A 16,095-nucleotide genomic window follows, 5' to 3' on the forward strand; every position below is an offset into this window, starting at 1 on the left:
ACTACTGCTCCCTCCGTTTCACAATGTAAGTCATTCTAGCATTTCCCACATTCATATAGTTGTTAATGAATCTAGGCATATAAATACGTCTAGATTTATTAACAACTATATGAATATGGGAAATGCTAGAATGACTTACACTGTGAAACGAAGGAAGTACATAGATTGAAAACATAAGGTTGATACTACTAGGTTTATATGTAAGATATTTGCACATTCAAATAACATGTTTTTACAGAAACTACAAACAAAATGCTGTCTTACGAGACTGTAATAATGTCCAAAACAAACTTACACAATTCAGACCAATTTAAAGGGTGTATATATTAGCCAAGTGGTGGAGCTATCGAGCCCCCAATTAATGTAATGCTAATACTGTATGCTTCCCAAATGGACCCAGCTATGTTCTGGAGATAAATGCAAACAATGACATTTCATCCAAAGGGGCCAGTGATGGAGTACTAACTTATGGCATTGAAAAAGAAAAGGCACAAGGAAAATATTCTGAACTGTCCATTGCCCATGCATAGAGACAGGGATATAGGAGCATACATGCAATGCATAAATGCAAGGGAGGAGTAATATAGGAGTAGCTAGCTAGTAGTCCACTCCAGATCAACACTGCAAAGCCTCTTTAAGACCCTGAAGAAGCTGTCCCAACCCCCCCTGCATGAAAGGGACTGGAGCATGGAGCAAAAGGAGGATCTCCATTTATCTTGGTTGCTTTCCTTTTCTACCCCATTTAAGCTCACCACCATTGCATTGCATTTGCAATATTGTCCAGCTAGCTAGATGTATGTATATGCATGGGTTGGCTTCTTCAAGTTGAGACTTAACTGAGGGTGGCCTGAATGTGATGTGAACTGTATGCAGTACTCCACACTGTGCTGGTAGCTAGCTAGCTCCAAGCAAAAGGCAGCAGCAGAGGCAGCAGCAGCTGCCCATTTGCCATCATTACCTTAATCAAAGCTGAGTGAGGGGAGTGGGTGCATGGATCCCTAGTTCCATTCCATCCATTATTCCTTCAATCTTGGATCCTCTGTGACATACATATATGCCAATATGCCATGTTTTTTCACACTTTCACAGTGTCAAAAGCTCAAATCTTTGTCAATCCATACACACATATATAGCTCATACTGCTGTAATTTAGCTAGAATTCTACTAAACAGAAATGCAGAATATGCGTGTATACTATTATATAATTTTAGAATATGCATGCTTCAACACTTGCAATTTTAAAAGAAATGGACCATCAAAATGGATAAAATTTAGTCGTGTGAGTTTTATGTAGGGCAACCAACCGAATTGCAGTTTCTTTTTTCACTTTATATAGTTCACTAGAAATTAAGCTTAAGCTGTGAAAAAAGATGGCTAATTCACTGAACAGTCATATCAGATATATAATCCACATTTCAATGCATAGGCTAATATTTAAATTTACTTGTACTCGCTGAATGCCCGTACTTTGCATCAGAATTAAAAAAAAAAGAGAACCACCATATACTCTAAAGCCCCAAAAATCATAATAAAAAATATTCCATTGCAATCAATATTTCATCATTTTGTTTTACATATATATCAAGCTACATGTTGTTTTTTTACATGTAATATGTATCTGTACATGTCTATGTCTATAATGAGTCCATTTGAAGATTCCATTGGTATTGGTGGTAGGTGATTGCAAACACTATTCATCACCACCCATTAGTCTTTTAAAGAAGCATAGATATGTGTCCATCAGGAGGACATGCCAACAAAATCACATGCATGCATATGGGGAGCCACAAACCATGATAGTGGAGAGGATCCCATGGAGAATCTTTAAGAAATTAGGCTGAGCTCCTAACCTTGCGAAGCACACTCATTTTTTCCTCTTAGACCTCCCTACGTAATCATGTACCAGAGAATATCTGTCTTAGGATGTTTCCCTCTGCAGATGCAAGCCATTGAGAAGAAGTCCTCCTATAGTATAGATGTTGAGTTAAAACTTACAAAAGAGGGTGTAAAAAGCAAAATTTGTTAGGCCATGCTAAACTTTTCCTTTTGACAAAACTTGGAAACAAAACAGCCACTTTTACCATATATAACACCTCAAAGTACACTTTTTTTAAATAAAAAAAGTTGAGTAAAAGAAGAAGTATTCCATACTATATATATATGAAGATGCATTGCACTCATATGGTGCAGCCAATGTTTGATCAAAAAAAGATTCCAGGCCATTGTTTCTCTTGATTTGGAGCTAGCTCTAGCTACACTCTCATTCATCTTGTGCAAAAGTCCAAAGAAGGGCCCAGATAGAGAGAGTGTGGCTGCCAACAAGTAGCCAAGCATGCTGAAAGGAGATGGTGAATAGTACTGATACCTCCCAATTAGCAACAGCCTTTCATCTCTCTCTCTTTCTCTCTTTCTTTCTCTCTCCATCTCTATCTATCTATCTCCATGGCCCCTTCTTCCCTACATCATTCATGAGAACATCCTATTGACCGACATCTCTCTTTTTTGTCTGCAGGTGTTGACTACCCCCAAATTCAAAAGAAAACAATCTGCAAGCTAGCTAATCTATCAAGCAAGGATCAGTGTTCTCTGCAGCATACATGCATGCAGAGATACATGTTACATTGTAGCAAGCTGCAAGCTCACTTCACTATCATATCTCATATTGACATGTAGTATATGTATGTACCAAACCCTCTCTGACCCTCCTCTATTTACAGAACTTGCCTCTGTAATAATACTGTATGATCATACTGTAGCCTGAATCTTCAGGTTTGGTGTATATATGTATGGGCTCTTGTAGATACGCCAAGAACCTTCTTTCTGTTTCATGGCATGAAGCAATATCATATCGATCACAATTGGCCATGGCCATGCATGATTATTCTAGCTAGCACTTTAATATGATCCATTGGTTGCAACACCTATAGCTAGCTACTTGCCTTTTTTTTTCCAGAAGAACTTTGATTAATTAATTCTGATCAGAATGAATAGTTGCAACATTATTGTGTAATTTCAAGGCAGTACTCCTCTCTATATATATTGCTAGCGACTAGCAGCTGTCTGCAGTTTTCAACTGTAGTAAATAATAAAGGATAGTGAAGTGGAGTTATATAGATGAGCAATAATTGGGTTCAATGTATGAAAGTCAAGGGGCTAGTTGGCATTGCCAATATATAGAATTATTTAAAGATCAGACACATTACAGTTTGGATGTGCCAAATATCCACAGCTAGCCAACATTTATGCCTGAAATATAACTGCTGGAATGAATTGAAGATCTTGATCTATATGTGACTGTTGCGTGTGTATTTTTACTGCAACTGTCTGTCTGTGTGTGTACACATGTTATTGCATATGCAAGCAAATAGGAGTATTGAGTAGACACAAGATCCCATGTGTTGTCAATGCAGCAGAGTTACACAAGTGGAATGGTGTACGTATACCACTGTATTCAAGTGGCCTCTGTACATACGTATTTAATCCAATACAAGTAAATGGCCTTTGTACTTTGGCCATGAGAGTTCAGAGCCAAGGAACAGTTTAGCTAGCTGGATATACTCTTACCATATTCTCACTCTTTCCTCTTCTCTTCCCTGAATTATTCATTTCTGTTCTCCCTCTGAACTTTGTGCAGTAGAGTAGTATTGCTGTGCAGAAGTAGTCCTAGAGTAGTGTATATTCTACTGTTGATCACCTTTTTACTGTCATTTGGGAGGTGTTGCCAGGTATATGTACATATGTATATACCTCATGATTAATATATACTACAAGACATATATCACTTCAGTACAAGTATATATACAGCTCATGGAGTTAACACAAAAAACCCTTTCCAATAGCATAAAGAACTTCAGAATACTAACATTGTATTACCTGTAATTAATCTGCTGCTTCTTATTCTTCTTGTTCTTCTTTTTCTTGAAAAAGCAATTGAAGCATGTTCAACTCAACCTTTTTTTAAGATCACACAAAACAGTTGGGATGGCATTGCATTGCACTGAGGTCAGAGTGAAGGAGGATGCATGCTCAGCTCTCAACTGTTGTGAGGTGACTAGTTGTGCAGTACTATACCAGCTAGTATAGTTTGCATATAGATATGCCTCTGCATGCTGGACCTAGTACAACAAAAAGGTTGCTCTACCACATACCTACACCCATACATACACATATGTAGACATGCATCTAATTGTACACCAATACTACTAGCTCTACTGTGCACTACACCAACAACACCATACATGCTCATTCACATTTCTTTCTTTCTTTCAATCTCTTTTCTTTTCTTTCAGACAGACAGACAGAGAGAGAAGATAGAGAGAGAGAGAGAGAGTTTCAGAGAGAGAAGGGGAGGTTGGTTTTTTCTTTGTTGTTGGTTGCTACACAGATCCCAAGCAAAGCTGAGGGATGTAGAAGAGAATGTTATCCATCCAAGCATTTCATTTCTATCCTTTTTTCTTTAATTTTTTTGTTGCATATATGTTGTATGTGTGTGTAGTGTTAAATGTGTGTGGGTCAAGGGCAAGAGAGTAATAAGCTGCAGCTCATTCCTTTTGCTTACTTTAAAGCCAAGCTCAAACTCAAAACCTCACCCCCTCACTTCTCCACTTCACTTCTTCTTCCTCCTCCTCTTCCACTCCTCGGATCAATCCACCATTCTTCTTGATCGATCGATCCATCCATCCATAGCTCCAATCCAATCGCGGCAATGGCGGGAGTTGCCTCTGCAGTGATTGGTTGATCGATCTGTCGCAGCCCACCGCCATTGACACTGACACGATCGATCTCCAGCTCGTTTGTTTCTTGATTTGATTAGCCTCAGTTTGTTTGCACGATGACGAACAGCAACAATGGCAATGGCGGCACGAACGCGGCGGCGAGTGGATGGCTGGGCTTCTCGCTGTCGCCTCACATGGCCTCCTCCACCATGGACGAACACCACCACGTGCACCACCACCAACAGCAACAGCAGCAGCAGCAGCAGCAGCAGCATCACCAGCAGCAGCAACATGGTTTGTTCTTCCCTTCGGTGACCACCGCCGCCGCCGCCGCCGCGTATGGGCTCGCCGGCGACGTCGTGGCCGCCACCAATGGGTACTACTCCCAGCTCGCCTCCATGCCGCTCAAGTCCGACGGCTCGCTCTGCATCATGGAGGCTCTCCGGAGAACCGATCAAGATCATCACGGTATGCTACTGCGTTTGCTTGTTCGATCCATCCATCCATCCATTTCTTGGTTTCTTGGATTCATGGCGTGATCGATCGATCGGTTGATTGATTGCTCAGGGCCCAAGCTTGAGGACTTCCTCGGCGCGGCGCAGCCGGCGATGGCGCTGAGCCTGGACAACACCTCCAGCTTCTACTACGGCGGAGGCGGCGCCGCCGCCGCCGGGCACGGCCAACACGGCTACCTCCAGGCGTGCGACCTGTACGGCGGCCCGGCCGCGCCGTCGCTCGTGACCGCCGCCGACGAGGAGGCGGCCGCGGCCGCGGCCGCCATGGCGAGCTGGGTGGCCGCGCGCGGCGCCGCCACCGCGTACGCCACGGGCGCCGCCGACGCGAACGCCGCCGAGAACGTCCTCCCCTCCGCCACCGCCGCGCAGCACCTGCACCACCCGCTCGCCCTGTCCATGAGCTCCGGCTCCCTCTCCAGCTGCATCACCGCCGGCGAGTACGGCATGGCGGCCGTGGCAGCCGCCGACGGTGGCCGCAAGCGCGGCGGCGCCGGCGGCGGCGGGCAGAAGCAGCCGGTGCACCACCGCAAGTCCATCGACACGTTCGGTCAGAGGACGTCGCAGTACAGAGGCGTCACCAGGTACAAATCAACTCAATTACTAATAGTAATTAGCTAGATGATTAACTAATTTACCTGGTAATATTAATTAATTAAGCAGAGTGATTAGCGTGTTAATTAGTGGAGGTGTTTTTAATTAAGCAGGCATAGGTGGACTGGGCGATATGAGGCGCACCTGTGGGACAACAGCTGCAAGAAGGAAGGCCAGACCAGGAAAGGGAGGCAAGGTAATTAATTAATCACCTTTTCTTATTCACCATCATTAGCATCATTTTAATCGTAATTACTGCCTAACTAATCACTCACAAGCTTGCTCCTGTTCTTCGCTTCTGGTTTTGTGTGTACTACTGCTGATATTGCTGCGCCTCCCTGATCAGTTTATCTCGGTAAGTGTTATTACATTCCTCATGTGGTAACTTTACATGGTAAAAATGTTCTCGTGGTAAAAAGTAAAAATAAATAAAAAAAGTTCTTTTACTTTGGTTGGGGGTGATTAGGTGGGTATGACATGGAGGAGAAAGCGGCGAGAGCGTATGACCTGGCGGCGCTCAAGTATTGGGGCCCTTCCACACACATCAACTTCCCGGTAATTAATCAATTCAATTAAAATTTTTGATTCTGTAAGTACTGTTAATTAATTAGTTGGTTAATTGAATAATGTGCATGCATATGTATGTATGTATGCAGCTGGAGGACTACCAGGAGGAGCTGGAGGAGATGAAGAACATGACAAGGCAGGAGTATGTGGCTCACTTAAGGAGGTAATTCATAAAAACAGATTGTTCTTGTTGCCAAAATGCTGAATAAATTAATCACTTAATCTGCACTCTTCAGAAAAATGACTAGACAAATGGATGTATATATACCTGCATCATACATAGTTAATGTCATGCTTGCACAAAGTCAACTAAATGGGTAACACCACAGCATGTACAGTGTCATCCGCACCACAATGTAGGACACATTTTAGACACTTTCAAAGCCATTCATGGAATATCTGGATTTATGTTTTAATATTGATATGCAATAAGAAATGATGAGCTGTACATTGTGAAAGTGTGTGTGTGTGTGTGTGTGTGTGTGTGTGTGTGTGTGTGTGTGTGTGTGTGTGTGTGTGTGTGTGTGTGTGTGTGTGTGTGTGTGTGTGTGTATATATATATATATATATATATATATATATATATATATATAGTAACCAATAATCAAAATGATGAATAATACATGGATTATAGTTATGGACAAATTAGCTAGTGCTATATTTAAGATAGAGAGTGACGAGTGCATAATGAGAATATGTACTTGTTTGAAGAGATGCACATAAAACTACGAGAAGTGGATTTTTATCTATTGAGGGGATATCATCCCCTAGTTTTCTTTATACCATTCAAATGTCATCAAAATATTTTTTTTATATGATAAATCAATATTAGGTATGTCACTTCATTAACATACAAGTTTATATTTGACTACGAATAGTATGCACTATGTGATTAAGTACAAACAAATTTGACTCAATGTGTAATATACATATTGTTGAACTATTATTCGTGTACTAATTAATTAAGGAGATCTTCCTCTAATTTGGGATAATGGTTAATAACAACAATATAATGATGCAAACTTTAAAAGTATTTGTTACTTGTGGTAACGTGCAAGTTCCTATAAATATATGCATGTGAATGTGCAGAGAATGGTAGTAGTATAGTACTACTATAGTTAACGTTCCTACCGGCCAGTGTCTGAACTCTGAAGAAGTCTGAACATGTGTGTTTGTTTTGGTGTGTGGATGCAGGAAAAGTAGCGGTTTCTCACGGGGAGCTTCCATGTACCGTGGTGTCACAAGGTAACAATACATACACACACACACATCGATCTATCGATCGATCGGTACATTTGTTTATGTACTGCACATTTCCTTACTGAAAAGTACACATTTTGCATTGGTGAGAAAGATATACGTACGTAAATTCAGAAGAAGAAGAGAAAATTCAGAATAAAAATTTGTACATGTGTTTTTTGGTTTGCTTATATGCAGGCATCATCAGCACGGACGGTGGCAGGCACGCATCGGCCGAGTCTCCGGCAACAAGGACCTCTACCTCGGCACTTTCAGTACGAATCATTATATCGATCCTAATTAAATTAGCCTTAATTATTTTTTCTAGCTCTGAATAATAATTCTGCAAACACGTACATACATATAGTAGACGACGACGACGACGTCTGCAATGCATGCATGCATGGTCGATCGATCGATTGATCGTCTTTTGCATGCATGCCTGCCTCCATGCATGCATGATGAGTACTATCTAGTACCAATTCATCATGATGCAGATTCATAGCTTAATTAGATCCTACACATACATGCTTCCTCCGTCTTAAAAAAATCAACTTCTTGCTACGATAAATCTGAACGTAACCTATGTTTAGATTTAGTCAGAAATATGTTTTTTTCTGGGAAGGAGTGCATAGATATACAATTAGAGCAGGTACAATAGCACACTATAAGTCAGCTATAAATACATTTATATGAGATAAAAGATAAGAGAGAAGACCATCACGGATTCCAAGATACAATGTATTTATGATAAGTAGGACCAGATATTAATAGTGTAGTATATGTTTATAGGTAACTATTATATGAATTGGCTATTAAATTTACTATATACTACCTCCATATTTTAATGTATGGCGCCGTTGACTTTTTATCCAATATTTGACCATTTGTCTTATTCAAAAATTTATGTAATTATTATTTATTTTATTGTGACTTGATTTATCATCAAATGTTCTTTAAGCATGACATAAATATTTTCATATTTGCACAAAAATTTTGAATAAAACGAATGGTCAAACGTTTATCAAAAAGTCAACGGCGTCATATATTAAAATACGGAGGGAGTATGATTTAAAGCTATTAATTGGCTATAATATTAAACTTCCTCTTATGTTTATATGGATGCAATGTGAGAGACGATGAGAGGTTGCGTGGGCATTGCGTTTGCATGCGGAGGCTGTCATGCTCCAGGGGCACAACCCCGTCCTGTCACAATGATCATTAGCATGTCACATAATTTTGCATATACTATAATACTCCATTTCATACCTCCATCCATCGATCGCATGCAACGCAACGCAAAAGCTGGCTATCTCTTCTCTCTCTCTCTAGATCGTCTAAAGCTTACATGTGCATCATGCCTCCCTGCCAAAGAATGTTTCTCTCTCTCTACACTAATCTTAGAGAGAGAGAGAGAGAGAGATAGAGAGAGAGAGAATGAGAGAGATGAATGTGTGTATGGGCCTGTGCGTGCAGCTGCGATTCTCTCACTTTTGCATAAGGCTGACCGACCTAGTTTGCAAATGCATGCATTCCCTGGGCCTGCATCTGCATATCCTTTCTAGTTTTTACACTGTCCAGCCATCGCACGCGCCTGCTTGCTTTCTTCCCTGCTTTCTTTGACCATTTTTTACGTAACATATGCATTGCATATTTTGCGGTTATCTCAGGGATCTTCCTGCTAACTTCACAAGGTCGTGGGTTAATTAGATGATCTGGATTCGAAACCTCACCCCTTCTAATTATTTGATATTAGGTCATTTCTAATATTCGTGTCTTTTTGCATTGCTTATCGTAGCGCATCACATTTTTTAAATGTAAAATTAAATATTTTGCTTATCGTAGCACATCACATTTTTAGTGTAAAATTAAATATTTTCGATTGTAGGTATAAAATTTTATAGTGTAAAATTCAGATATCTCGAAGGATGGTAAAATTTGTGGATGGATGGATGCAGGCACGCAGGAGGAGGCGGCGGAGGCGTACGACGTGGCGGCGATCAAGTTCCGGGGGCTCAACGCCGTCACCAACTTCGACATCACCCGCTACGACGTCGACAAGATCATGGCCAGCAACACCCTCCTCCCCGCCGACCTCGCCCGCCGCAACGCCGCCACCACCACCTCCAAGGACGACCACTCCGCCGCCGGCGCCGGCGCCATTGTCTCGGTGCACTCCGCCGCCGACATCGCCGTCGCCGACACCCTCTGGAAGGCCACCACTGCCCCGAGGCAGCAGCAGCAGCACCACGACGACGTCGTGCTGTCCGGCGCCGACCAGGCCGCATTCTCCGTCCTCCACGACCTCGTCGCCGTCGACGCCGCGGCGGCGCACCAGCAGCAGCAGCAGCAGCAGCACATGTCCATGTCGGCGGCGTCGTCGCTGGTGACGAGCCTGAGCAACTCGCGCGAGGGGAGCCCCGACCGCGGCGGCGGCCTCTCCATGCTCTTCGCCAAGCCGTCGCCCGCCGTGGCGGCGTCGGCGCAGCAGCAGGCGTCGACCAAGCTCATGGCGGCGCCGCTGCCGCTCGGCTCCTGGGTCTCCTCGCCGCCGGCGTCTGCCAGGCCGCCCGCCGTCTCCATCGCCCACATGCCCCTCTTCGCCGCCTGGACCGACGCCTAATCACCCTCGCCGCCATGGCTCACCGGAGTAGTAATTAGCTAGCTATAGCTAGAGCTAGGCAACGACGACGACGACACTAGCTTAATTAGCTCGTGTTTAGTTGGTTAATTTAGGGTTCTTGGTTGCTCGGCGACATGATTAGCTAAGCTAGCGATGTAGTAGTAGCACTAGCAGCTAGTTGGAGTATTAATTAGTATCACTCAAGGCGAGGAAACCGACGCACGCCATGGCCGCGGCCTCTCCCCCACCTTTCCTTCTTCTCCGGCGACGGCCGGCCGCCATGTATCAGAGAGCTCGATCGGCGCCGGAGAAGAAGGGTTTTTGTAACACGGAGGCCGGAGATCTATCGAGGCGGTGCTTCTCCTCCAAAATCCAAAACTATATATCTTATATTAATTAATTAATTAATTATAGCCTCACCAAATTAATTTCTCAATCCCCTTGTTCTTGCAAGCTTAAGTAGCTCTTGGCCTGAAACTGAAAGCCAGACTCACTGCAAGGGGGACCCACATGTCAGTCAACTCTGGTTTTATCTGAATGTTTCTGAATGATTGGGCTGGGCCGTGTTGGATTGGCTTGAATGGGCTGGCCCAAACTAGGTGAATGTAGCAGCAGTAATTCAGCAGAATGGCAAACAAGTGAGACTTTTTTTTCTTTTTCTAGTTCAACCAAATGCAGCTGAAAACTGAAAACCAATCAACCATGAACCAACCAACAAACCAATATGACTGCAGTCATGTGAGATGATCTCACCGGATCACAGGACGATGATAAGCTGTACTGCAGTAGCAGTGTCACCTTCAGACTTCAGTGCAGATAAGGCAAAGCCAAGAAAAAAAAGTAGTAGTACAGTGCAACCGATCACAGATTCACAGCAACCACTAACTGCTCCCTGTTCACTCACTCATCACAGCTCATCCAGCCAAAACACAGTGCAAAATATTTGATGCTATCTGTACTAATGCAGTTGCATTTCAACTCTCTAGCTGTGCATGAGTAGACTTGTTCTTCCAGGTTCAGGACATGTGCAATGTAGCTTGTTATTGATCAGCATCACTCTGAATTCTGAACAGATGCATTGAATTGATCAGCATGACTGAAACAATTCAGAACAGGTGAAGAGAATCATAAGCTCTGCACATCACTCTTGAGATCTGGGATGTTTTCTCGGCCCCATGCATCGATCAGATTCAGATAGGAGGAAAACATATCTTGGATTGTAATGCAACCTAAAACCTGAGCACCAAAATAGTTACAAAAGAATCAAGTGGCCTGAAACAACTAACTGATTTACATGCCAAGGACTAATTAACTATCTACACATGACTTACAGTCACAGACTAATCCTCCGAACGATCATTCGCATCTGATTCCTAGTTCCTACACCTTAACAAAAGTACAACCACATTTTCATGATGGACAAGCTGTTCAACATCTTCTGTTTTTGTCTACACTAGAGCTTAATTATTTGACATCCTCACCTATGAGGTCCAGGCCGACCAACAAGAATGACAATCCCTGAAACATCAGGAAGTAGAAGTGTATCCCTTGTTTCGAAAGCAAGCTGCGAGCCGCGGCGGTCAGGAGAAGCAATGAGAGGGCAAGCTCCTTCTTGTATATCCGGTTGTATTTCTTCTTGGCCTCATTTCTTGGAGAGGATTGCTTCAGCATGGACTGCTCCTTGATTGCTGTGAGATCAAGGATCTTCTGTTGTTTCAGCTCCTTGGGTGCCAATGCGATAAGATCACCCTCCGATGATCGGCCTGATTTCTTGGTCACTACCCATTCATATGCGCTTCCGAGCTGGAACAGCCCGGAGATCATTGCATTGAACTTGGTGACAGACATGGTGTTCTCGAAGAGCAGGTACGGGATGATGAACGGGAATGATTTTGGCGCGGGAAGAATGTTAAGGAAGGACATCAGGGCAGGAATGTAGCAGACAACCCAGTCAGGAAGCTCAGCTTCAGGTATAAACATTGTCATTGGTAGGATGATGCAGAAAAGTGTGAAGGAGTAGAAGGGCAGGATGAGCTTGCGAAGCAGGAAGAAGAGAAATATCAAATTGGCCTTCTTCCAGAATGCAATCTGAAACAACAAAGCTAACACAATTATAATGAAGTACATACAGGTAGTAGTACTTTGGGATATCTGAAATTGGACTATACTATCAACTGGCAGTAGTATCTTCTAAAATTATTAGATCTAGCTGACAAAATTTTACGGATAAACTAAGGAATCCATCATGAAACGGCATATCGTACGCAAGGCAACCTATTCTCATAAGTATGTACCTCAAATGTACAATGCTAACATATGCTACATATAAATGCACCAGTACAAATTTGTGAGCTTGGTCGTATGTATGATCACAGACAAGTACTAACACTGTTATTATTATTATCTAAAAGAAGCATTGACACTGCAACCAATTATGCAATACGAATACAGCACATGGAAATACCTTGCATCTAATGATGTCCGGTAAACATAGCCTGAACAGCTGCATTGGCCCTGAATGCCAGCGGTGCTGTTGCTTCCTGTAAGCCTCATAAGACTCTGGTAGTTCACACTGGCACTGTCCAAAGACAAAATGAACAATTTAGCACAAAATACGTAATCAAGCAACATGATCCCAATGGTTTGGCAATACAACTTTTTGATGCAATTCATTGTGCTCCTCACCTCCACATCATTCAGGAACACAAACTTCCAGCCATTGAGATGTGCGCGGACCGCAATGTCCATGTCCTCCACCGTAGTACGCTCCATCCAGCCTCCCGAGTCCTCCAGCGCCTTGATCCTCCACACGCCAGCCGTGCCGTTGAACCCAAAGAAGTTGATGAATATGCCATTGACCTGCTGCTCCACCTCAAAGTGGAAGCACAGGTTTATGTTCTGCAACCGTGTCAAGAGGTTCTCATCCTTGTTCACAAATGACCATCTAGCCTGAACCAACCCCAACTCCTCATTGTCCTGCATTGCAACCATCAAATGCAACTGATCACGTTCAGAATCTTATCAACAATGCACACAATTCCACATGATTCGGCCACTGAATTTCACCTTAAAATGCGGCACGGTGCGCTTGAGGAAGTCAGGGTATGGCTGGAAGTCGGCATCGAAGATGGCGACATACTCATAGTCCTTGACATAGCTGCAGCTCATCGCCGACTTGAGGTTGCCGGCCTTGTACCCCTCCCGGAGCACGCGGTGGCGGTACACAATGCGCGCGCCGTTCTGCCGCCATTTCTCCACCTCTTCCTTGATCAATGACTGCGTAATTGGATCATCGGAATCATCTAGCACTTGCACCAAGATGTTGGACCTCGGCCAATCAAGATTGCAGACCGCCGCAATCGATTGCTGATACACCTGAAATTGAACAAAATTGGAATGTTTTGGTGAGAAATTGGATATTTGGGGGCAATTTGTGAGAGGTGTTTGTGCTTGTATGTATACCTCCTTCTCGTTGCACATTGGTATCTGGACGAGCACCATGGGGTAGTAGTCGCCGGCGTCGGGGTCCTCCAGGTCGGGCAATGCCGCCGCCGCCGCCGCCGGCGAGGAGATGGGTTTAGGCTTGATGCGGTTGAGGTGGATGTAGAGGCAGCCGAGGCACTGGACAAGGCGGTCGGCGCTCTGGACGAGGAAGAGCACGACGCAGGCGTCGGCGAGGAGCTGGAGCGGCGGGGCGACGTAGGCGGCGCGGAAGCGCACCCACGAGGAGTGGAACGAGTCGACGGAGGCGGCGAGGACGCGTCCACGGCCGTTGGCGTGGGCGGCGAGCTCGACGGCGAGGAGGAAGACGGACAGCAGGAGCGACGCCCTGATGAACGCGTAGAGCCGGGACCGCGGCGCCGGCGTCTCGGCGTCGGCGTCGTCCGTCCGCCCGGCGGCGACGCGGCGGCGCGCGGCGGCGCCGAGCGCGACGGCGGCGGAGGCGAGCCACGCGAGGCACCCCGCGGCGCGGTGCGCCTTGAGCAGCAGCACCCAGGTGATCTGCTTGGCGTTCTTGCCCCTGCCTCGCCGCCGTCCGCCGGCCAAGAACTCCCCGCCGTCGGCGTCGATCTCGGAGATGGACCAGTTGGGATTGTCCATCTTGACGACGACCGGCGTGCCGCCGGCGGCGGCGGCGGCGAGGGCGGGCCTGCTGGCGGCCCAGAAGCCGCTCCACGGCGCCATGCACGCGGCGGTGAGCGGGACGAACACTCGACGACACGACACGACAGTCCCGCCACTCGCTGAGCTCCCAAAATAGCAAGGTTTCACTGACACACAAACGCACACTATTCCTGGGGCTCCCCTTCTTTCGAGCTGCCAATGCCCATCAACCGGAGCTGCCTCCGCCCACCACTCTCCTCTCCGCCAATGCGACCTCCACTGCCGCCGTTGCAAGCAATGGCAGAAATGCTCAAGAAGAAGAAGAAGCAAGGAGGAAGAGAGAGAGAAGTAATAATAATAATAATAATAATAATAATAATAATAATAATAATAATAATAATAATAATAATAATAATAATGGAATTTAATTGAATGATTTAATGGCGCGGGAGGTGCATGGCTTTGTGGAATATTAGTGGAATCCAAAAGTGTATCTGCGCCCACAACTTAAAAAGTTAACTTAACTATGGACGTGTACATGTTCATGTTCATAGTCAAGAGTTGCTTTTTTTTTTTACGAAAATTTATAGGATTAGTACATTTTTTATATGACCATGAAATTCCACCGGTCCGAAAATCAATCCTAAATCTGAAATTTGGACGTTGTTCAACTCGACAATCTAAATCTATTCACCCTACACTTCAAAGGTTGAGTTCAGAACAGAGTTCATCTTGGATTTTTTGGCAGCACACAAAACAATATTAAGTTATTAGCATATGATTAATCCAGTTTTAATCACTATGAACTTGAAATATAGATTTATTTGATCTTCTTAAGCTTAATATTAGATAACTTTTACACGAAACACGCCATTTAATAATTAGAAAACATGTCCAGAAAATGAGAAAATAACAGTTCCTAGTAAGAGCTTAGAACTCAGCCTTTTAACCTTCTCTTCCAGCAATCTAAAATTTAGTGCGATTCCTTCATTTGGAATATCAAACCATAACTATGCTGGATTGAATTACATTATAAAAAAGGAAAAAAAAAATCAAAACACGACTACTGTAATTTTTTTCACGCTCTTTTAGTGTTTTCTCTTTTCTATACTAATTTTCTTGCTAGATTTTTTTCTTCCTTGAGCTGTGTATATTAGTGGATATAAACGACCATATTGGATATTGCCACGGAGTCTCCTGTTGAAATGAAAATGCGATGTATTCACTTTTTTTTTTGAACGGAGATGTATTCACATATTGTTTATTGCTGCCTGCAAACTTGCAAGCACAAGATAAATTCACGGGATTGCACAGCTGGCGGTGGGACCCACATTGCAGACGTGTTACTCTATCCGGTTCAGAAGTTTAGGCCTGATTTAGTTCCCAATTTTTTTTTTCAAAAAACATCAAATCGCATATTTAAACTCATACAATGTATGAAGTATTAAATATATATTAAAAAATTAATTACACAGCTAGAAGGAAATTATGAGACGAATCTTTTGAGCCTAATTAGTTCATGATTAGCTATAAGTGCTACAGTAACACACCTGTGCTAATGACAGATTAATTAGGCTTAAAAGATTAATCTCGTGATTTTCAGACGAATTATGAAATTAGTTTTTTTATTCGTGTGTAAAAACCATTTCCGACATCCGATCAATCATCCAATGTGACACCTAATTTTTTTTTTCGCAGGCTAAACTTGCCCTTATTGGTACTACCCCGGCAACTGTATCCG

At 43.8% G+C, this 16,095-nt stretch overlaps 2 protein-coding genes across 3 annotated transcripts; one reads left to right on the top strand and one right to left on the bottom strand.

The window, feature by feature from the left end:
- Positions 1 to 4,325: 4,325 nt before the first annotated feature.
- On the top strand, positions 4,326 to 10,658 carry LOC4342308 (AP2-like ethylene-responsive transcription factor CRL5). Of its 2 annotated transcripts, none has more exons than XM_026026810.2 (9): positions 4,326 to 5,183; positions 5,283 to 5,811; positions 5,932 to 6,017; positions 6,168 to 6,176; positions 6,288 to 6,376; positions 6,478 to 6,551; positions 7,583 to 7,633; positions 7,826 to 7,902; positions 9,586 to 10,658. In XM_026026810.2, the coding sequence occupies exons 1-9, from the start codon at positions 4,832 to 4,834 to the stop codon at positions 10,248 to 10,250; spliced, it is 1,932 nt and encodes a 643-aa protein (XP_025882595.1). In that variant the 5' UTR covers positions 4,326 to 4,831; the 3' UTR covers positions 10,251 to 10,658. The 2 variants fall into 2 exon arrangements, with proteins under 2 accessions (XP_025882595.1, XP_025882597.1); XM_026026812.2 differs by having other exon boundaries at positions 4,327 to 5,183; positions 5,935 to 6,017.
- A 789-nt stretch (positions 10,659 to 11,447) lies between these two features.
- Positions 11,448 to 14,666, bottom strand: LOC107275797 (putative xyloglucan glycosyltransferase 10). The gene is made up of 5 exons (XM_015790352.3): positions 13,713 to 14,666; positions 13,317 to 13,625; positions 12,936 to 13,226; positions 12,715 to 12,828; positions 11,448 to 12,338 (listed from the first exon to the last, which is right to left on the bottom strand). The coding sequence occupies exons 1-5, from the start codon at positions 14,433 to 14,435 to the stop codon at positions 11,715 to 11,717; spliced, it is 2,061 nt and encodes a 686-aa protein (XP_015645838.1). The 5' UTR covers positions 14,436 to 14,666; the 3' UTR covers positions 11,448 to 11,714.
- Between the last annotated feature and the right edge of the window lie 1,429 nt (positions 14,667 to 16,095).

This window comes from Oryza sativa, chromosome 7 (assembly GCF_034140825.1).
Source record: "Oryza sativa Japonica Group chromosome 7, ASM3414082v1".
Taxonomy (NCBI): Eukaryota; Viridiplantae; Streptophyta; class Magnoliopsida; order Poales; family Poaceae; genus Oryza; species Oryza sativa.